This window comes from Drosophila ficusphila, unplaced genomic scaffold, assembly GCF_018152265.1.
Source record: "Drosophila ficusphila isolate 14025-0441.05 unplaced genomic scaffold, ASM1815226v1 contig_197, whole genome shotgun sequence".
Classification (NCBI taxonomy): Eukaryota; Metazoa; Arthropoda; class Insecta; order Diptera; family Drosophilidae; genus Drosophila; species Drosophila ficusphila.
The window spans coordinates 2,892,800-2,914,362 of record NW_025064091.1 but is presented as its reverse complement, the minus strand read 5'-3'; the positions used below and the strand labels follow the sequence as shown (position 1 = coordinate 2,914,362).

At 41.8% G+C, this 21,563-nt stretch overlaps 5 protein-coding genes across 5 annotated transcripts in view; 2 read left to right on the top strand and 3 right to left on the bottom strand.

Annotated features, from left to right (window-relative positions):
- The window catches only part of LOC108097512 (Ca(2+)/calmodulin-responsive adenylate cyclase), a 38,589-nt gene extending 29,711 nt beyond the window's left edge, over nt 1-8,878 (bottom strand). Inside the window, 2 exon segments of the mRNA XM_017199828.2 lie at nt 7,691-7,802; nt 8,558-8,878. The gene's annotated coding sequence lies outside the window, so the exon portion shown is untranslated.
- An 806-nt stretch (nt 8,879-9,684) lies between these two features.
- LOC108097671 (SH3 domain-binding protein 5) lies at nt 9,685-14,714 on the bottom strand. Its single transcript, XM_043209538.1, is given in 7 exon segments — nt 9,685-10,755; nt 11,776-12,416; nt 12,419-12,944; nt 13,039-13,113; nt 13,779-14,197; nt 14,279-14,341; nt 14,418-14,714. Coding segments are annotated over 7 exon segments (2,004 nt in total). The 5' UTR covers nt 14,460-14,714; the 3' UTR covers nt 9,685-10,517.
- A 293-nt stretch (nt 14,715-15,007) lies between these two features.
- LOC108097672 (AH receptor-interacting protein) lies at nt 15,008-17,061 on the top strand. The gene is made up of 3 exons (XM_017200128.1): nt 15,008-15,244; nt 15,393-15,569; nt 15,643-17,061. Exons 1-3 carry the CDS (start codon nt 15,053-15,055, stop codon nt 16,333-16,335), a joined length of 1,062 nt encoding a protein of 353 aa, XP_017055617.1. The 5' UTR covers nt 15,008-15,052; the 3' UTR covers nt 16,336-17,061.
- A 252-nt stretch (nt 17,062-17,313) lies between these two features.
- On the bottom strand, nt 17,314-18,816 carry LOC108097786 (BLOC-1-related complex subunit 5). The gene has a single exon (XM_017200316.1). The coding sequence runs from the start codon at nt 18,618-18,620 to the stop codon at nt 17,538-17,540; it is 1,083 nt and encodes a 360-aa protein (XP_017055805.1). The 5' UTR covers nt 18,621-18,816; the 3' UTR covers nt 17,314-17,537.
- Nucleotides 18,817-19,417: 601 nt separating this feature from the next.
- On the top strand, nt 19,418-21,360 carry LOC108097531 (chronophin). The gene is made up of 3 exons (XM_017199877.2): nt 19,418-19,653; nt 20,139-20,522; nt 20,775-21,360. Exons 1-3 carry the CDS (start codon nt 19,651-19,653, stop codon nt 21,312-21,314), a joined length of 927 nt encoding a protein of 308 aa, XP_017055366.1. The 5' UTR covers nt 19,418-19,650; the 3' UTR covers nt 21,315-21,360.
- Nucleotides 21,361-21,563: the final 203 nt, after the last annotated feature.

Sequence of the window (21,563 nt, the reverse complement as noted above, 5' to 3'; positions counted from 1 at the left end):
TTTTATTTATTTTTTAATTTTTTTTATAACTGCAATAAATTGTCGAATGCTCAGCGTTCTGTCGCCGTTTTCCACTTAATTGTTTGCCATAAACGGATTGCAAAAATCGTAAAACGTCGTCTAAATGTGGCCAGCAAATTATCATATATGTCCGGCATCAATGCATTACATAAAGATTTTTTTTTGGGGGAAGCAAACTCATTGCGGGTAAACTCCGAATTCCATACTTTATCTTCCCCGAAAATTTCTGAATTCCAATCGGTAAAATTAATAACCAAGTTACACAAACAAAAGTAAAATTAATTAACTTTCTGGGCAAATTGAATTTGCTAAGCTGACATATATAAGACAAACCAATAATGTTGGGCCAAAGTGTCGAACAAACAGGCCAAGGAATTCGCTGACAGGTTCGAGTGGTGCTTCTGAAAACGAGGAAACAATGGTCAATGGCCCATCTAAAGACCTTTAAGTGGATGTGGATGCCGCAAAGTTGGCAGGCGCCAACTTCATAATGCAAATTGCGTGATAATTGTTTGGTCAGCAGACAGCTTCAGCGGACTAGCCAATATACTCGTAATGGAATTGGATTGAGGATGGAAACAGTTTCACTTCGCTCTCAAGTAGCTAATTGCGGTTATTAACAACTGTCACACCAGCGAACACAATTGATTTTCCACAGTATTTGAATATTTGGATTAGTGAATTCCTAAATATTTTGTAATAATTTCCAATCAACATTTTCTAGGAAGCAGAATAAATACATTTCTCTAAAAATGTATTATTCAAATTATAAACGTTGATTTGATTTGTTTTTTGATCCCTAAATATTTGTTAAGTGTTACAACCATGACTTATTTTTCTTTTTTTATACAAGGATCTTTATTTTTTAAAGACACCAAGTTTGCAAACTAGTGTGATTCGAGTGGGTCCAATAGGCGTATACGTGTTGGCCATTTTCCCCACCTCCTTTTTAGCGCATGTCAGAGGCCTGTCAATCTACTCTCTCTCTAGCGCTCGACTCGCTCATGCATGATTGATGGCATTGATTGATCGGCGGTGAGTTGGCCACGGGGCGGAGGCTTAAGATACGAGCAATCATCTGGCCGACTGATCATTGTCATGTCGATCAAATTAGCAATTAGATAAACAATCGAAACAATGAATAAATACGGCCCATCCAACGCACACCGGTCAAGTTATGACTTTGTTATGAAATTGAATTGCAAAGTGCCTAAATTAAATTGTTCAGCTGAATTGGAAGGCTAAACATTGCGAACTTCTAATGCTCTTAGAGAAAATGATTTTAGAAATATAGAGTTGCCTAGAGATAATTAAGAAATCATTCTACAGCTTGATATTTATCATTATTTTAATTTAGAGATCCTAATACTCGTATAGCATATCTGAATTCATGACCCATTTAAAATAGAAGCCAAAAGATTAACAATCGTATTACAATTTTTTATATAACTATTCTTTTGTGTTTGATGTACATCAGCTTAAATAAATATTACGTATACGCTTATGAAAATCATTATTCATTTGATCATTTTTCGATGTATTAGTTTTTATGATTTCAATTTAAATAACAAATTATATTTGAAAATCTTTGTGTAAACCCTCTTTTTTGCAAGGAAAGCTCTATAGATTTTGTAGGGCATTCCCAGTTCGATTTGTTTCTGCGAAGTGACTGACTGTCGCCAAGTGTTTTCCAATTCGCAGCTCGTTTCGGGGCTCAAAACACAAACAGCAGGCTCGAACGTAACAAATTTGCTGCGCGTGCGCAAGTGTCTTGGCTCTCCGATCGAATAAATTCGCTCGGTTTCGGATCTTGGGGCTTGGGGCTTGGATCTCGCTTGGATCTGCTCCACAGTCCACAGTGTTCGGAATCGAAAAGCCTACATAATCAATGCGCGCGCTTTTGGTGTAAGTGGCTTTTTAGCTGCGAGGAGGCTGGTTTATCTACCTCACTTCTGATTTGAGCTGCTGAGCTATTTGCACAGTTGCAGCTTCAAGTTGCACCCGTCGTCCGTTCGGCGGCACGTTTTTGTCAGGGTTGCCAGCGTGAGTTCATTTTAATTGCCAGCACATTCCGCTGTCCGCACACAGACACTCGCCACTCGGCACTCGGCACTCGACTCCATCGACTCACTCATTCACTCATGATTCGGGCCAATAGACAGTTGCCACTATCTAAGGAGCCTTGTAATGAGCGGGGATTGAATGGGGATTGAATGGGGATTGAATGGGGATTGAACTGCTGGCCAGCATTTGTGCCTGATTGGATTGCCACCCAACGTGGGCAGGAACTTCAGGAGGCTGATGCCGAATTTGCTTGAAAATAGTTGGTCAAAAGTTCAGAAAACTCTACCAAGTTGCAACAGGAAATATTTGAAGACAGCCCTAAAAAATGATCGGGATAGCAACAGATTTTATTATCTCTTTGTGCTATTGAATGCATATCATATTTCATTCCTTATAAAAAAGAATATTTAAATGTGTTTTCTAAACCATATTCAATTCAACTATGAATTTAGTTGATTTTATTATTATTTTGATAAACTATCTAAATTCAACTCTCTATTGCTGAATAGACTCCCTAAATAAAGGGTATCCAACTGTTTCGGCTCCTCAAAGACTCCAAGCTATTCAGGCTTTAAATTATCTCCGATGTCCACAATTGATTGGCTGTGCAGCGCTCTCTCTAATTCGGCGTGGTTAATTTCTGGTCGTGAGAATGGGTTTTTCTCTGTGTTTTTGCTGACTCTGTCACATTTGGCGGCGAACAAATTAATTTCTGCGCCTACATGCACTAATTGACTCGCATATGGGCGTTTTGTCTGATCTGCGGCGGCGTTTAGTAATCCCCCAAGAAAGACAAGCGGGGGCAGATAAAACAAAAAATAATAAATGGTTTACAACTCTTGGGAAAGTTACCACTTTGTTGTACAATGACAAAGTGATTTTTGTACATTTGTTAACAGATTGGTATTTATTTTAATTGGAAAAGGTACGGTACCGTCCCATAATAATTAATATGTTTTGTAACAAATGTTAATTAGGGTCGAGGGGATTATCGTTTCTGTACAAGTACAGCAAATAAGTGCGTATACTTGATATTACAAGCTGCTCTTCTTTTGCCCTTTTGCCCCTCGCATTTTGGATGGACAAAGAGACGCCGGCAAGACGCAGCTTGACCTACAAATGGCTTAATAGATAGGAGAAGCCGACACCCTTTTACACCCGGCTGGTTGAATGCCACACGGAGGAACGTGGAGAACATGGGGGAACTTGGAGAACTTGAAGAACTTGAAGAACTTGGAGAACCGAAGCAGATCAAGTGCACACGTGAGAACATTCACACATGGACACTGGCACGCAGCTAGCTATGCAAATGGTTAATTAGAAATCAATTGAAACGTATATGTGCTCGTAATTGGCCAACGCCTGCAAACAGCCAACTGCGACCCAAATACGCCACCAATTGGATGTGGCATGCAAACGGCGGCGACGATAACCAGTTTTTCCCCCTGCCACTGCCGCAAATGCAGTCCAACTTCACCGGCCAGAACTTCCCAAACTTGAGTTCTCGAATTTCTAACGAATTTTGGCTTTATAAATCATAGTTTTGTAACTTCATTTGAAATGAGCTATATACAAAAAAATATAATTAATTGGGGTTTATGTACATATATAAAATTGAATTAAAGAGAAATATAGAATATTTTTATATAAATAATAGAATTTCTTTATATAATTATAATAATAAACTATATTAATTGAATACCTTGGTTATATTTGAATATACAACATTATTTTTCGGTTCCTTTTGAAGAGTTCCTAACTGCCTTCTCAATATTTTAATCAAAGACTAAAGAAACAACTGCCAAATTGTTCTCTACCTGTTATTCTTGGAAAACTCGTTTGCTGGGAAATTGTAGGAAGTGGTTCTTTTGTAATTCTTCGGTCGGTTTCAATGGCACGACTGCCCCATCATCGTGCCGCCCACTTGCACTTCTCAGCTGAGATGCTCAAAGCGACTTGTTGTCAGGCACTTTGGCTCACTTCGCAGAAGGTTAGAGGCAACTGACTCTTTGGGCAGCTCTTCGCCTTATCGCCCGCCCGCCCGCTTGGGTTTGGGTTTGGGTTTGAGTTTGGGTTTGAGGTTGCACTCGCGTCAAGCGCAATTTGCATGCATGTCACGTTCCTCACAAAACGATGACGGGGCTTCGTCACCTGGCCGCAACGCACAGTTCGACAAGAATTCGTATATTTCAGCCAGGAATCACACAAAAAACACAGCTCGCAAGCGGTGCAGTGTCGGTGGTAAACCGAAAATCGAATACTAATTTCAGTTGAACTTGGACTAGCATAACAAAGTAACTTATGTCGTGCAAATCGTACATTTGCTTTACTCAAAATATAAAAACCCTTAAAGTGTTTTATTAAAAAATCATAATAAATGACTGCTTTGTAATTTACATTAAATTTACAGAGCATAAACCAAATAAAGAACTATATGTATGTTGTTATTAAAACTATAATTTATTTTAAAGCTGTGAACTTTTTATTCTAGAAAATCCCTTTTGGGACACAATTTTGAAAATGTTGTTCACCATTTATTGCTGTTATATATTTTTAAATCTAAGTACGTTTTTTATTATTAACTAAATCGTTCAGGTCACATTCCTATTCGTTGTTGCCTCGTTTTAGTATTCTATTTCCATCAGTCGTGAGCAAAATATTTAAATCGTTGAAAACGAAAATGTGGGAAGTCAATTAAAAATCTTTGGCCATGTTTTTGTCCGTGTGCTAAGTTAATTGAATTCATGGCTGGCGCCATGATTTACGATTCAGAAGAGTGCCATAATCGAAAATAAAATTGGAAAATTTTCCAATTTCGGTATTCGAAATTGCATTTTTCCGATAATAGTGTTTGCGAGTGTAAAAATATTGTGAGCATAAAAGTTGCAATTACAGTTTGCCATTTAAAACGAAAGACCATTAATAATACATATTACTCTATGATAAAATTGATGGGGGATTCATTGTGGAAAAAGTGCAGTTAGGTTACATTTGCGTAGCCCTTTTTTTATAACTTTGTTCAAAATTTATTTACTTTGTTTACATTCAATGCAAAATTGATCATTTAGAAAGCAATCTTTGTAAATTTATTAATATAGCCTGACTGGTTGAATGTTTCTAGAGATTTATCTAGCATCTAAACACTTCATTTTTTTCAGTGATGACCTGCTGTTGTTGCATGTAATGCTGTGTATTTGTTGTCGGCTGTGAACAACGCGGCTTTGTGTAAATTGGCAGTGCGTACCGAAGCAACAATATGAGGCAGCCACATCTGCGAGTCTGTGGTCACAGTTCAATGAACCATTAGAACACACTTTGTCTTGTCGCCGAGTTGCTGAAGAAGATGCAGTCGATGATATAGAATGGTGCCCATGCTACACAGACAAAATGCCGCACTTTATCATTATGCATTTCAATATATCCATTAATAATCCATTTGCACCATTAACAAAAACCCACTCAAGACTTTTGTTCATCTTTCAGAGTCTCTTTAAGTATAAAGTGTTATAGATGTATTTCGTTCAAGAAATATATTCAGTAACAATTGGTAAGCAAAGCAAACATACTACAATTTAGAGAATTGTTAATTTACTGGCTTATCCTTTCTGAAAAACAATAGCTTCTTTTTCCGCAATTTAATTGTTACTATATATTTTGTTAGTGAAATATATTTTTCTGTGTACTGGGGCTGGAGCTGCTGGAGGTGCTGGGCTCTGTGGGACTGTGGTGGTTCAGACAGACACTCCAGAGCGTGTCAACAGTGGCACCACCGAGCCAGAAAAGCGATGCCTTTCAGTGGTTGCAGGGGAGATGGGATTTTGATGATCTGCCAGCGTTGCAAATTGTGAATGCTGCATGGGCTGTGCAACTACAATGTTTAGCATTAAGTTAGGTCATGAACAACAAAAGAATATTGTGAGTTTCTAGTAGAAAAGATTTCGAAAACAAATAAAGAGAGTTTCGCTAACTTTATAGAAAACTGTGCATGTGAATACGTAAGATTTTAGTTAAAGTTTGAAGATAATATGATTTTCTCAAATGAAAAGTAACAAATATTTTAGTTCATCCTTAAAGAAGTTTCTCGGAATAATAAACAGTTTAATACTTGTTTATTTTTGTTAGTTTTATATGCATTTTTTATTGCTAAAAATCTGAAACGAAGGCCAAGTCGAATTGGACTTTGTCTTTGGAGGAGTCATTCGCAGTCGAAACGCGATAATCCGTGGGTGTTCAAAGGTCATCAGACGCCCACTTGACCCACATCCTTGAACTCTAAAGCAAAACGCACTTTCGGCGACCTTTTTGTGTAAACAATAAATGAAATATTTATGAAATTGTGCACAGCAACATCAGCTGAACTGTGCCCGTTAACAAAGCCCAGAAAAAAGTGCATGTGAAGAGGCTACAGTTCAGCACGTTGTGCATTGTTCGTGTGAATATTGTTTTAGCGACATCGAAGGCCAAGAAGGCCAATGTACCAAGTACCAAGTACCAAGTACCCACTGTTATTACCAATATATCGCACAATGCGGCACAGACGGCAAACACATCAAAGGGAAGAACGGCTGGCTGGAAAGTCAGCCAGAAAGGCAGAAAGGGAATCTTCCCCGGGGAGATCATCGTCATGGAAAGCATGAAGACCATTTATAAATAGCTAATTTAAACGAATCCCATGATTTTCACGGAGGCTTGTCGCATGTCTCACTGCCTTCGATTTCTGTGGAGGCCGCGAACAAAAATACAAAATAAATGGAAACAAGAGTCTGCGGGGAGAACACCCGAAAACATGTGTCAGCTGCACCACACAGGTTTTTATGAACTATTGCCAATAATGTCTTGAAGCAATAATGAATATAAAGTTCATAACAAAATACGCTCAAATGAATTTAGGTAATTAACGACCTGCTGATAGAAACCGTCGGTTGGTTAAATAATTTACAATGCCCAAGATAATGAAAACTGTTAAGGGCACTTTAGATTAAGCTTTCATAAATCGCTTTAATTAATCTATATTGTCTGCTTAATAAAAGATTAACACCATCATTAAAAACTGTTTACATATAGTGCTAAATTTTTAATAATCATTACTTTTTAATAAAAAAAAGTTTAGACACTAGTAAACCAAATATTTTCGAATAAAGTACATATTTGTGGAACACCAAACATAATTTTTTGAAGTGATTTTTTAAAGTGGTGATTAATAATGTGGAAAACTAAATCATATGGAAATATGTATCTATTAAAAGGAAATATTTAACTATTGAAGAACACAAATTTCTGTTAATTGATTCCCCTTTTCTGCAGTCTTAATTAATTTTCCACTTTATTATTCACTTTGTTTAATAAATCATTTCTAATACGTATTTTTTGATTTGATTTAGTTCAGATGAGGAATGTGTATTATATGTACATATATAAGAAAGTATCTTATCTTTGGGTTACTTATTTTCTGGACTTTTTCTATTTAAATTATTGTTTTGCTTTTTTCAGATAAGGAATATATTTTTGACGTAAAGACTGTATCTTCGATTTAGGGATTATATCATAAATACCCCCAAATGAACTGTTTTTTCTTTTTGTATTTTGTTCTGCGTTTTAAACTTACCCAAAAAGCAACGAGTGCGTTGCAAGTTGACTTCTTTGCTTCCTTGTTCTGTATCTCTTCTTATTGTTGTTGTTTTTCTTGTTGTTGTTGCAGGCTTAAGATGCATAGACGTCTAAAGAAAAAGATGGAGATGTAGCGAAGTTGAGAGTAGAGCGAAGTAGAGAGAGAGCGAGAGAGCGCTAATTGAATGTTTGGCTTTTAATTAAACAAGAATTGTGGCACCCACGCCGTGGGCGGGGGCGTGGCGACACCGCTTAACCGTTTCTTTTTTGACTTGTTCTTCTGTTTTGTTGGTTCCTCTTCATTCACTCTCTCTTTCCCATCCCTTTTCCACTTTTCGGTTATCTAATCCAAGGGACAGGTGACATTTTCGACTTGAGGAAGCACTGCAAAGCGGAAGTTGTTGCTGTTTTTTTTTTTTTTTTTTTTGTCTTTTTGCTGCTCCTGCTGCTTGCCTATACCGTTATTGATTTTTTGCGGCAGCTTGTTGTTGTTACTGCTGCTGCTGCCGTAAGCCGAAAAAAAGGCGTGTGGCAAAGACACAGAACGAGACGGAAGGCGACGGGGGGAAAAACGGGAAGAGACGGAAAAGCCAATAGCAGGGGAGAGAGCGAGAGAGGAGAGCCAAAAAGGTCCAAAGCAAAACGAGTTAAGACGCAAGACAATGCAGATAAAGTCAGCAACAACAAACGCGGCCAAGAACAACAAAAGGAGAAGAAAATCAACAACAGGCGCCGCGGCGTGCGCTCTTGCTTCTTCTTCAACTTCTCTCTGAGCCACCAAATGCATTTTTTTGGTAAAACTCCAATCGGAACTTTGGTTTTCTGTTTTCGTTTTTTTGTTTGTTGCAAGTTTTAGTTTTCCTACCAAGACGGCTGCTTTTTAAGTTTCGCTGTTTCACTTCATAAATGCGCGCGCGCATTTCCCCGATAAAAACGAAAACAAACGGCCAAGACACACAGTTAAACTTTGTTAGCAACAAAAAAAAACATCAACAATGGCACATGGCACCGAAAAAAAATATTAAAAACTTTGCGTTATTTAACGGCTTTCCGACGCGACTTTTAGTTTGTTTGGCTCGGTTTGTTTGGTTTGGTCTGTTCTGAGCAGTATTTCTTTTTGCAACCAAAACGTACACGCGGCGATGCGATGGGGCTGCGTTCGATTTTTGAAATACTCAAAATAAGCCAACAACTGGACGCCAAACTGAGCCAGTACAGGGTAGTAGTCCCATCGGGTCGGCCAGTCCGTTGAAAAGCCCCCAACCCCTTAAGCCCTCCAAGACTCAAACCAGAACGAGTTGGCAGTCTTTTTTGTCTGCTGGAGGTCTGCACCAAGCTTTCTAACAGAAACTTTACATTGCACAACGATTTCCCAGACGGTTAAACCGATAACCCGAGAGAGCCGAGCCTGCGAGAGCCAGCCGAACGTTAACGGACTTTAACACGAAGAATGTTTTCCAATAAGTGCGAAAGAAACAGCAATAAAGTGTGTTGAATAACCCTTATGCGGTGGACAGGTCTTAAAATGGCTTTCATATGTCACTAGGTACATTTCTTATAAAATTTTTGCTTATTATCGAGGTTGAACCCGAGAATTCTTTGCTCCATTGTTTGCCTTGCTTAATATTTTGGTGCATTTATTAATTTAACGTCCCCTCTTGGTTGCCACAAAAAGTAATTTTTCTTTGACACACAAGGGCTAATGGTTTAAAAATAAAACGGTCTAACTAGCGATAGTATCGTTTACCGAGTGCAACATCTAATCTAGCGAGTACACCCTCCAATGGTTAGCCGTGACAAGCTCCTTGGTGGATCGAATTTAGGAAGCGGGACTTTTAAATTTTGAAAATCTATTGAGTCATTTATTGCCATATAACATTTTGTTATGTTTGTAAATAGCCAAATGCCTCATGGATCGAGTGCGATATAGTATGTATTTATGGATCAATTTGAGTTTATCTTAAACCCTGTACCCAAAAAGAAAACAATTTGTTTTGTATAATACACTTCATGTAATTTGTATGCAGGTATTTTTATATGCAATTATTTAACATTCAGTGGCGTAGCCAGAAGGCGAATAGAGGGTTTTCTGACATTTTAATGGCCTTTCATTTGTCAAATTGTTTATAAAGTCTGGTTAATTTGTCGATTTCGAATTTCACCCCAGATTCTCCTTCTGCGAACGCCACATATACCATTATTTGTACAATCTTATGTATTTTGTGGGTTTCTGCTGAATGTTTAGCTCATACACACTAAAACTATTAAACTGATTTCGTTTGTTGACTAGCATTTAGTTATTTGCTTTTTGTAAACAGCATAAAATGTAACTTTCTTATTTATATGCCTCTAAACAAACTAAATTATTGCACATTGTTTGTAGGATTAGAACATAGTTTGCCACAATCGTGTGGATTTAAAAGATTCCTGCGGTCTGATCCGTCTGGATTGATGTCTTGAATGATATGTACGCTACGCTTTTGACTAATTGGATTTAGGGTTTAAGGTCGTTGCCCAAATACTCATAGAGTAAAATTTTGCCATAATTCATATTCATATATATATTTGCAGTGATGGGAGCTGCCAATGTATTAAGTGCCTCTTGCATTTCTTGCTTCAAATGATGTCTCTAGAGTTTTTAAACCAATTGAAAAACAGTTGGCGGCCTCAAAACATCTAGAGATTTAAGTATTTGAATACAAATTAAATATAAATAAGTACTTTTCCCATCACTGCATATATGTGTTTGTGTGTGTGTGTGGGTGTGAGTGAGGGCGGTGTTGGTGTTCATTTTTTTTCTAAGTGTAGGGTATTTTGCTGTCCTTTCAAAACAGCAATGCTCCAACGACATTGAGCGCCTGATGGTGTTGCTTTTGTTGTTGTTGTTGTTGCTGCTGCTGCTGTTGTTGTTGTTGTTGTTGGTGGTGTGTGTGATACATGCTTGTTGTTGTTGTTGGCGATTTGAGTTCTTCCACAATAATGGCACCATTCTCGTCCACCGTGTGATTTAATAGTAAATTCTCAACCTGCTCATCGGACAGTAACTCTTTTGGCTCTGAAGATCTGCAAAGTTAGGTTTATTTTTAAATAGTTGTTGTTTTTTTTCGTGGGGAAATATTCATAAGACACAAAACTGCGACTCGACAGAGATAAGAATGATTATTAGTGACACGACAACGAAACAATCACAAGGACTAAACACGTAAAAGCAATATCCGGTACTCCGAAATGTGTATTTTAAATAGTTGTGAGTAAATATTGATATTCAAAATCAGAGATCAACCAAAAAGTTATGGGCTTTGAAACTGGAGGTTTTTAATCACTTTTCTGCAATCTTAATTTTTGGAAACAATAAAAAAAAATTTAAGTTACTTATTTAAGTTATTTAAGTTATTCATTTTTCAAGTTATTTACAAACTGGAGTACCGGACATTGAAAACATTCAAAACCAATTAGACAGAGACACTTAAATGGAGATGACTTGGCTCAAAGGGAGAAAGCGAATGGTGTGGATTGTGATTGAAGGCGGCTAATTGAATTGAACGAAAAGCTAACGGTTAAAACACAACAGAGAGATTTCTTTTTTCGATTTTGGTTTTAGCGTTTTTGAGCGGTACATACAGAATTTTGTGGTTAAAGCGAGTGTGCGTTCGTGCTTTTGTTGTTGTTGTTGTTCTTGTTGTTGTTGTTGTTGTTGTTCTTGTTGTTGTTGCTGTTGTTGTTTCTAATTGATGTTGTTGTTGTTGTTATTGTTGTTGTTGCAGTTAGTGGTGAAAGATATATTTTTTTTTGTGAGAATCGAAAGTAGCAAAAGCAGAGACCAAATCAAAGCAGCCAATTCAGTTATTAGTAATTGTTAAATTTTGCAGTTGTTCTTCATATTTTTTTTTTTTTTAGATGGGTGCAATAAAATTTGCGCTGATCATCGCTGGTTGGTTTTTTTGGGTTAACAAAATTGGTTAATCTTGTTTTTGGAGAATTCAAATGAGCTTGGTTAGGCGGCTGTGCAGCGAGTTGAGCAGACTGCGACCACCACTAGCACCACTAGCACCACTTGCCACACTGGCACCACCTTCTACTGACCTGCTGAAGAGGAAAAAGTCACCGGGTCCGCTGCTCGAACCACTGCCACCGCCACCGCCGCCGCCGCCAGTTCCACTTGCCACCGCCAACGAGGAGTCCGTTGTGGTTGCGCCACCCAGGAGAGCCTCCCCCTCCGCCCCACACTCGCTGGCCATCTCCGATTCGCTGTTGCGTCGCTCCAGGCTGCGTCCGACCTTCTGGAATCCGTAGTTGAACACGTCCTTCACCTTGTCGCCGGCATCGATGAGCAGGTCCAAGCTCTGCCTTCGCCCGCTTCCCTTGAAGCTGTTCGATCGGGACAGCCACTGGCTGAGGCTCTGCTTGCGGCTCATCTGCTGGCCACCAGCTCCTCCGCTCGACGCCCCGCCACTGCTGCTGTCGTCCTGGAATATCGTCGTGCAGGTCACCTTGCGCTTGGGCTCATCCGACGACGAGGTGGAGTGCTGCGACTGGGCGTCCGCATCCAGATGGCTCCTGCCGAGACCCAATCCCAGTGAGCCAGCCAGACCGCCGGAGCACTCCAGGCCCTGCTGCTCCAGCAGCGATTGGTTCGAGTAGCTGGAACTGGTGCTGTCCGAGTGCGACAACCGGATCTCCGTCCACTGTTCGATGTCGTTGTCCGCCGCCTGAGGAGCTCCCCCGTGGCCGAAGTGGAAACGGAGGCGGAGGCGGAACCGGAGGCCAAGGAACCACTGCCCGATTTCAGTTCGTAGGGAGCATGGAGGCCCAGCGGTCCCAAGTTGGCATCGCCATCCGCGGCACTGGTGCTCGCCGATTTGTGCATGCCACCTGCCAACTTTTGGGGAAACGTCAGAACAGCCTCGAAATCCGTTAAGAGATGTGGACACTCCAGTCGCTCCGGCATGCGCAGGTACTCCTCCTCCTCCTCCTCCTCGACAGCTTCCTGCTGCTCCTGGTCGGGTGGTGTCTCCTCCTGGGCGCTCCTCTCCAGACCGGCAACGTCCACCTGGCGCAACATGGCCTCGTAGTTGAGCAGATTGTTGCGCTGCTGCCGCTGCCGATGGATGTCCTCGGATATCTGCTCCAGATTCTTCAGCGCCTCGTTGTAGGTCAGCTTGGCGGCGCTCACCTTGGACTCCAGTTCGTTGACCCGCGTCTTCTGGGCCTTCAGCAGTCCGTTGTAGTTCGCCCGGGTCTCATAGTACGGCCTGTGCAATATCAAGGGGTTCGAGGTGATTCCAAAACGATTAGTGCTCGTCGTGCTCTGCCCAGTGAATCTCTGGCCAAATCGGCGATACTCACGAACAGAGGGTACAATACAAAGCGTGCATAATGCTAAAATATCTCAACAAAAGTAAATTGCGCTTGAGCTGCAATCTAAAAGAAAGAAAAGGAAAAGAACGGAAGAAAGAGCAGTCCGCCGGGAGAACACGGAGCCAAAAGTATACAGGTAAATAAACAAAGGAAGCAAATCAAAAGACAACTTAAAAGGTTAAGAAAATAGTTGTTAGACAAGAAAAGCTTAAACTCGGCTAAGAGCCGAATTTGTATTCAGAATTCTAAGTGTAAGTTTAAATGTTACTTAAAGTATTTCCTATATAACCATTTAGAACATTAATAAGTTTAAGTCCTTCTTAAAATATTAAAAATAACAGTACGAAATTGATGTTTATCCGGACAATTTCTTTTGAGAACTTGTGTACAGTTAATCTTTAAAGAATATTTCAGAATTTCTTGAAGCATCTTGTATAACTTTCTGAATAATCTGAAAAAACATTTATTTTTAGGCTTTTAAACTCATAGAAGACTTAATTGCCGATGGAAAAGATTTGTAGATAAAGTGTTTCGGAATTTAAAGAGTTACAATGCTGATTCGGAATAAACTTTAGAACCAATATTGCTTTAGTTTATATTGTTGGTTGGTTTTGAATCTTAAAGAGTTTCCTATCCAAAATATAGTTACAGCTTCCTGGAACACTTGCTCATTATATTACCCACTAACTGAGGAACCCCTATTCTTTAAGGGATCTTGTGGACTTTACCTGGAGGCCCTCAAGGCCTGCTTGAGCTGGCCCTGCAGCTTGCCGACCCGGTTGTTGGCCACCTCGAGCTTCAGCTGGCACATTTTGAGGGCGTTGCGGGTGTCGGTGACCTCCAGCTGGGACTGGTTGACCTTGCTGGCGGCGTGGCTGAGCATCTCCTGGCACGCGGTGTCCAATGTGGACTTCTCGCCCAGTCCCTGCTCCGCCAGGTAGACCATCTCCTTGGCGGCGGCGTGAATGGACTTGGCCTTCTCGTGGTTGGCAGCTGCCATTTGGGTTTCCTTGGCCAACTGGGCGGCATAGATCCTAGATTCATAATACGGCTTCGCAGCATCGATGGAGTTGCCCAGCTTGTGGGCGGCCGCCTTAATCCGCACCACACTTTCGGCCAGCAAACGCTTGAACTCGCACTTGGCCTCCTTTTTTTTTTTTTTTTTTTTTGAGGGGGTAAGTAATACTGGTAAGTAACGGTAATTAAGGGGGGAAAAATCAATACTCACATCGAGCTCCACCTCGAATCGGTTGATATTATCCGTGGCCGAGTTCAGTTTCTCCAGCTCGACCTGCGTTCCTCGAAAGGATCAGATGGAGTTATCTACATGTATATATATATATATATATATATGGTTGGCAACCCACCTGAACCCTTGGATCCACGGGTGTATTGCTTTCCGTTGACATTGTGCCGATTTCTCTGGCGATTTCACTCCTGTTTCCACGCGTGATTTCCCTGGTGAATCGCTGGGCGGCGGATGCAGTGCAGCACAAGGACAGCGGACAAGTTCAGTGGGTCAATTGTGTCTCATTTCCACGGGCACATCGCAAATCAATTGTGGAATTTCGCGAGCTTTTGCAACAAACAAATGCGCACCCACAATTATGACAACACGCAAAAGCTTTCGATTTCGTTTTGACCAGCAGAAAAGCTCCCGTCAGCTGAAGAAGGTGTTTTTATTGTTTTGGACCGTTGCCAATCAACCACCGAAGGGTGAGCTATCGATAGACGGATGTTATCGTCGTTGCGCAAACATTCTTTAAAGCAGCATTTACAACGAAATTAAATTTCCACAAATGTTTAAGCCATTTTTTTATATCTTCAAAAAAAAAAAGAAACATTTTTGGGCCCTCCACTTGTTTCTATATGTCTAGACAGATCGTATTGTTTTGAAAAATAACGACAGACAGTGTTTGTAAAAGCTTAAATCACAGGTGTAACAAGCATATTTTATACACATACCATTTTTAGTTCAAATATTCCTCCTCAAACAGGTGGTATGCCTGTGCACCCAGGCTCTGGTCACACCGCGCAAACAGTTGCTCGAAAACAGTTGATTCCAAATAAAATATACAAATCGAAATCCATCCCAGCGGAGATGCAGGCGCGCAGCAAGTCCGACATGAAGCCCATACGAAAGGAGATCCTCAATCCGGGCAACGCGTACATCGAGCTGACCCCGGGCACCAGGGTGAGTTGTCCAATCCTGGCCAGCATCAGGTGTTGCAGTCGAACATCTGCTGCAGCCCGTTCGAAATTGGGCCAAGGCCATCGAAGTGGGCGCAAGGGGGTGGCCATGTGGGCGGTGCACTAATCCCCATCTCCGGTTTCCGTTCCAGGTAAAGTTCCACTTTCAAACGCGCAAGGCTGGCGAAAGTCGCATCATCGACGACAGCCGCAAAATGGAGAAGCCCATGGAACTTGTCCTGGGCAAAAAGTTCAAATTGGAGGTTTGGGAGCTAATTGTGCAGCAGATGTCCCTCAACGAGGTGGCCAAATTCACGGTGCACAAGTCGGTGAGAGTCAATCAACTGTGTTTAGCTTGCAATCCGATCCCTTTGACCTAATTTTCGCATCTTTTTCACACAGCTCTGCGCTCAGTATCCCTTTATTTCGAAAACACTGCGTGACATTGGCAAGAAACCCGAGGAGCGACGCCACTGCTGCGGCATGACACTGCAAAACGAGGGAATCGGCTACCCAGATCTCGACGAGCTGCTGCAAAATCCTGCCGAGCTTGAGTTCATCATCGAGCTGATCTCCATTGAATTGCCCGAGCAGTACGAAAAGGAACGCTGGCAGATGTCCGACGACGAGAAGATGCTGGCCACCAGCACGCTTCGAGAAAGGGGAAATAACTTCTACAAGGCGAGTCGCTTTGCGGAGGCTGAAACCTGCTATCGCGAGGCTGTGGGAATCGTGGAGCAACTGATGCTCAAGGAGAAACCGCACGACGAGGAGTGGCAGGAATTGGCTGCCATCAAGACGCCACTGCTGCTTAACTATGCACAGTGTCGCCTGATCGCCGGGGATTTCTATGCGGTGATCGAGCACTGCAACGAGGTGCTCACCCTGGATCCGAGAAATGTGAAGGCGCTCTTTCGACGAGCCAAGGCGCATGCTGGCGCCTGGAATCCCATGCAGGCGCGAAGGGACTTTCTCGATGCTCTGGCACTGGATGCCAGCTTGAAGAACACCGTTGCGAAGGAGCTGAAATCGATTGAGGAACAACAGCAGGCCCGTAACGTCCAGGATCGCATTCACATGCAGAAGCTCTTCTAGAACATAAGTTGCGTCAACGTGCTGCTCATGCTGCTTGTCTATTGGAGCAGCTATCTGCAGCGCTAGCAGTACCTGTCCCTTCCCCCCTTCCTCTCGCTGGCCGTCTCCTTTGCCCACGGCCTGGTGCTCCTCTGCTCGCTGGCCAACTTGTTCCTCTGCTGCTGGACCTTGAAGAAGCTACTGCGAGCATTGCAGAGGGCGAGCTGGTGAAGGAACTCCCAGCGGAACGGAACTCCCAACACAATCAACTCGAGCAGCATTCGCTGCCAACCACCTCATTCTGTGAGAGCTGCATTTCGGATCCTATATATACATACGCCCTATACTCATCCTCGAATCATTGAAGGAACTATTCGAACGCAGGTGTGATTCGTGTGTATGTGGAATGGAATGTTAAGATGATGTTCGCGTAGCGTTTACCAAATAATAACGTAAATCAAATGTCTCACATTTGTTGTCCATAGTCGTATGTATTGTATTGTATGTGAAATATCCACTATTGCGATATTTACTCGTAGCTAGAATCTACTCTAAATCTAGACGAATTGTATAAGGTGTAATAAATGTGCTTTTGCTGTCTAATTGTTAAACGTAGTTGGAGACTTTATTGTATGTATGTACGTGGTAAGCATGCGTAATGTGCAGTAGCATAAGATATTATTGAATTCTCTAGGGCATTGTGTTTACTAGTGTTAATTGTGTAAAATAAATAACCGATTAACTATATGCTTTATTTGGACAAACAAATTGGGAACTTTTTTTGTTTCCTTACTTTTTTTATGGTCTCTCAAAGATAAAAGTAATCAGTTTAGTTGGGATGTGGTTTGTGGTTAACTGACTGATATAGTATTATCGTAATAACTAGGTTTCAAATTAATTATTTTCTTTGCTAAAATAAATACCCTTGCCGAGAGTATTATATTTTCATTATTATTATAATTTTCTCTTAGTAAAACATTAAAATACCCGAAACAAACATTTAGATTTTTAAGAAACATTTATTTTTAAATGATAAATATAATTAATGTTTATTACCACCCTTCCCTTCACTTCCGCATATCCATAGTTGTTTAAATTTTAGTTACACATAAATTCCAAGCCGTTCGACTAAGCGGCATCGTTAACGATTAATATACACAGTAAATACACGAAGATTACGAGCTAAGAAAATCTTTGGAGAGCAGTAAAAGTGTGGGAGGCAACTAGAGCCTCCAGAGGCGACTGCTATTGCCACCAGTCGCTCCTTCCGCTTCCCCGCGCAGCTTGTTGTCGTCGGTTCGCCAGACGAAGGGCTCCAAACGATCCTCATCGTCGAGGAAGTTGTTGATCGCCTCCAGACTGGCGATGTTCTCGTGCAGCAGCGAGTTGCACCTGCTCAACTGGTGCGAGATGCTCCGGATCTTGGCGAACTGCTCCGCATACGAGGCGTACGTCTTCTGCATGTCCACGAATCCGGCGAAGAGTGTGGTTATCGAGTTGCTCACCACCTTGGTGCGCTCCACCAGGTGATTCTGCTCGCTGGCCACGTAGCTGGCGCACAGATTCAGATGCGTTTGCATGCGGGCACAAATGTTCACCAAGTGCTGCGAATTCAAACGCTCGAGGATCTCCGCATCCCTTGTGTAAGTGGCCGATGTGATGGACTCCCTTAACACGGGCAGGAATTGTGGTATATTCCTGAGTCTGGCCAAGTCCAGGTCCACATCCTCGCCAGCGTCAGTGGCACCCGGGCGAACAATGACGATATTGTGACTAGAGGCGGTGGATTGCGGTCGCTTTGGCTTCACCGCACTGGTGATTCCACCGGGATGCGACTTCCTGGCCGCCGCTCGACTGGCGCTGCTCTGCTGCAGCATGTGCGCCGGCTTGCTGCGTATCTTGGGCGAATCCCCGATGGGTCTGTCGGTGTAGGAAACGTACGGGAGATCGGAACAAACGCTGAGCGGCGGAGAAGGCGGTCTACTCAGCTCGGAGCCTCCGGGGGAAGCTGCCTCGGCGATTATCTGCTTGCTAGCTATCACAATGCTGGCGGGTCCTGCACCGACTCCGCCGGCAGCTCCTGGAATGCCTGCTACACCACCGGCGACACCTGTTCCCATTCCAATTCCCGATGGCTGGCGATGTGCAGCACCACGTCGTTTATTTGCCGCCGCTGTGGCTGCCAGCATCATGGAGCTGCCATCTGCCAGGACTCCAGCTCCAGAGCCGATGCCTGGCGGCTGGCGTCCATCGAAGATCTCGTGACCATCGGCCTCCGCCCGCTGCTGCGAATGCTCCGCGCCCATTTCTAGACCGACACTGGTGCTCTCCGCTCCTGGTTGTCTCAAATGCTCCGGATGAGCAATGTGCCAAGAGGAGTCACTGCTGTTGTCCTGGGAAAATCATTTCGGAGATTCCAAAGCGAAGGATTCAATATGAAAACAAATCGATGAGAAGCCTTCGAGGAAATCCCAACAAAAGTCCAATTAGAACCCTGATTGGAAGGGTGACACGCGCTAGTGCGTTTTTTTGCTGAAAAAATACTGAAGAACTTGGTATAAAATACATGTTATTGACTGAGTACACTTCAAAGTATTATTAAATGTGCATGTTTCCATTGCAAATTAATTAATTAATTAAATTATTTGTCTTAATTTATATTTTAATAACATAAAAACACACTTACTCACCGCCAAAAGTTCACTTTATAAACTGTTTTTTTGTTATAACTTGGCGAAAAAGAAAGTCACAGACGAATACAATACCATTTTGGAAAGCTTACGACTAACAATCCATGCCACTTTCCCAGAAACTTATTTTTTTTTACCAATTCTCGATTTTTTTATATTTATTTTACAATTATTTTAAATGTAATGAATTACTGAATTTGTAAAGTGGAAAATAAAAACAGGTACCTCATCTCTCACTCAATAACAATTCAACAACTTTGTAGTTAATTTATTTCCCATATTTTATGTCTTCTTTTTTTTGCGTTTGAGATATATTAGAAAGACTGTAGAAATACGAGTGAATAGAGCGAGAGTGTCATTAAGGAGGAGATAAGCGATAAGCAGAAATAGAGAAGCATTCTCCGGGGAGCTTCCGCATTTGAGCTCAGCAGTTTTGCTGGGGCTGTTGTTCCAGTAAGAGTCGGGGTCTTAAAAGCGTCGTTTGAGGTGCTAATTCAGCATCAGCATCGAGATTTAGTTTCGGTTTCGGTTTCGGTTTCAGTTTGGGTTCTATTTACTTTTCAGCTTGAGCAATATTCAGCGGACGTTAGTTCTCCGACAACCGTGATCGCGATAACAACACTTTCACTTGGAAAAGCGGATCGCGATGGTGAGCAACAAGTTAACGTTGGAATTCTTTCAGAATTATCTTATCAAACTATTCAATCGATCCCCACCTGGAAATATAAATATTATGTTACCTACATACAAGAAGCTCCACTGTTTTCATCCTTATAAAGTGTATTTTTGATTAAAACAGAAAAATTATTTGTGGCATAATAAAATAAATCACTATTAAAGCTTATTTTTATTGCTCAATTTTATTTCATTAGTTTATTTTTTATTTATATTTTTTTTATAAAAAAAGTTGATGCTTTTCGAATTTCTAAATTTCCATAACAATAAATACGGATTTGCATAGTTCAACTAATGTTGACTTAGGTCAGTAAAAAATTTAAAAAAAAAAATGTATAAATGAATACAAATAAAAACAAATTAAAAAAGAAAAATAAGTAACCAAACAATAAATAAAAGATGCATAAATTCAAACTAAGAAAAGGCCATCAAGAATGTGATTTAAACACTGTTTTGTAGGCCAAACCGCAACACATTCTGGAGTTGAGTGAGGAGCAGCGGCGCAGCTTCGTCGGCTCCTTCGACCGAGTCCTGAGTGACATCGACGGAGTCCTGTGGACCTTGGAGTACACGGTTCCCCGGGCAGCCGAAGGATACGCTGCCCTCGAGAAGAATGGCAAGCAGCTGACCTTCGTGACCAACAACAGTGTGAGGACATTGGAGCAATGTGTCCGGAAGTTCGCGAAGATCGGACTGCAGGTGCCACCGGATCAGATCTGGCATCCTGCGCAGTCGATCGTGAGCTATCTGCGGAACATCAGCTTCCAAGGACTCATCTACATCATCGCCAGCCAGCCATTCAAGGCGGTCCTGCGAGAGGCGGGATTCCAGCTCATCGATGGGGTGAGTTTTTTATAATAATATACATATTTTTAAATTAAGTGAAATAAAAATTAACTCCAGTGGAATAAACCCATCTATAAAATATTTATGTATTTTTGAATAACAATTCCTATTAACACCTGACAGAATTTTTAAGATTGAAATATGTTTACATTTTGATTATAAAAATATTTCCCAGACATTGCCTAAATTTTATAGTATAAAATTTATATTGTGTTACTAAATGGTTTTCATATTTCGTATTTATTGCAGCCCAACGAGTTCATCGAGGAGAGCTACGAGAGTCTGGCGCGGCACATCTTCGACAGGCAGCAGGTGCGGGCGGTGGTCATCGACGTGGACTTCAACCTGAGCTCCCCGAAGCTGCTGCGTGCCCACCTGTATCTGCGCCACCCGGAGTGCCTGCTGATCGAGGGAGCCACCGACCGGCTGCTTCCGGTGGCCAAGGGAGTCAACATCATTGGACCCGGGCCCTTTGCCTCCGTTTTGGAGGAGGCCAGTGGCAAGAAGCCCATCACCTTGGGGAAGCCCGGCAAGGAGTTGGGTGAACTGATCACCAAGCACTACAAAATCGAGAAGCCGGAGCGAGTGCTCATGGTGGGTGACAGTTTGGCCCAGGATATCGGATTTGGGCGGCAGTGTGGATTCCAAACGCTTCTCGTCCTGAGCGGCGGCTGCACCTACGAACAGCTCCTGGCGCAGAAGGATCCCCGTCTCATTCCGGATTACTATGCCGACAGCATGGCGGATGTGGCCCAAATGCTGGGCCAAGTGCCCAAATCGCACGTCTAGTTAATAAAATGTATATTAAATACATGAATGTATATTAATATATAAATAGTTAAATATGTATATGTATATAGTAATGGGTACCTGGGCAAACCACTCACGATTGCTATCCGCACCACACCATATTCTGTTCCTTATCTGAAATATATTCACTTTAAGCAAACAAAGCAAACATACTTTCAACTTGGGTGCTCCCAAAAATTAATTAAATTTCAATTCTTATACTACAAGGTTATGAACTGCATTATTCAT

Coding starts and splice junctions, on each gene's coding strand:
- LOC108097672 (XM_017200128.1), top strand. CDS start 15,053: ATGCCTGTGCACCCAGGCTCTGGTCACACCGCGCAAACAGTTGCTCGA. Junction 15,245..15,392: donor AGCTGACCCCGGGCACCAGG/GTGAGTTGTCCA, acceptor TTTCCGTTCCAG/GTAAAGTTCCACTTTCAAAC. Junction 15,570..15,642: donor AATTCACGGTGCACAAGTCG/GTGAGAGTCAAT, acceptor TTTTTCACACAG/CTCTGCGCTCAGTATCCCTT.
- LOC108097786 (XM_017200316.1), bottom strand. CDS start 18,620: ATGGGCGCGGAGCATTCGCAGCAGCGGGCGGAGGCCGATGGTCACGAG.
- LOC108097531 (XM_017199877.2), top strand. Junction 20,523..20,774: donor GATTCCAGCTCATCGATGGG/GTGAGTTTTTTA, acceptor TATTTATTGCAG/CCCAACGAGTTCATCGAGGA.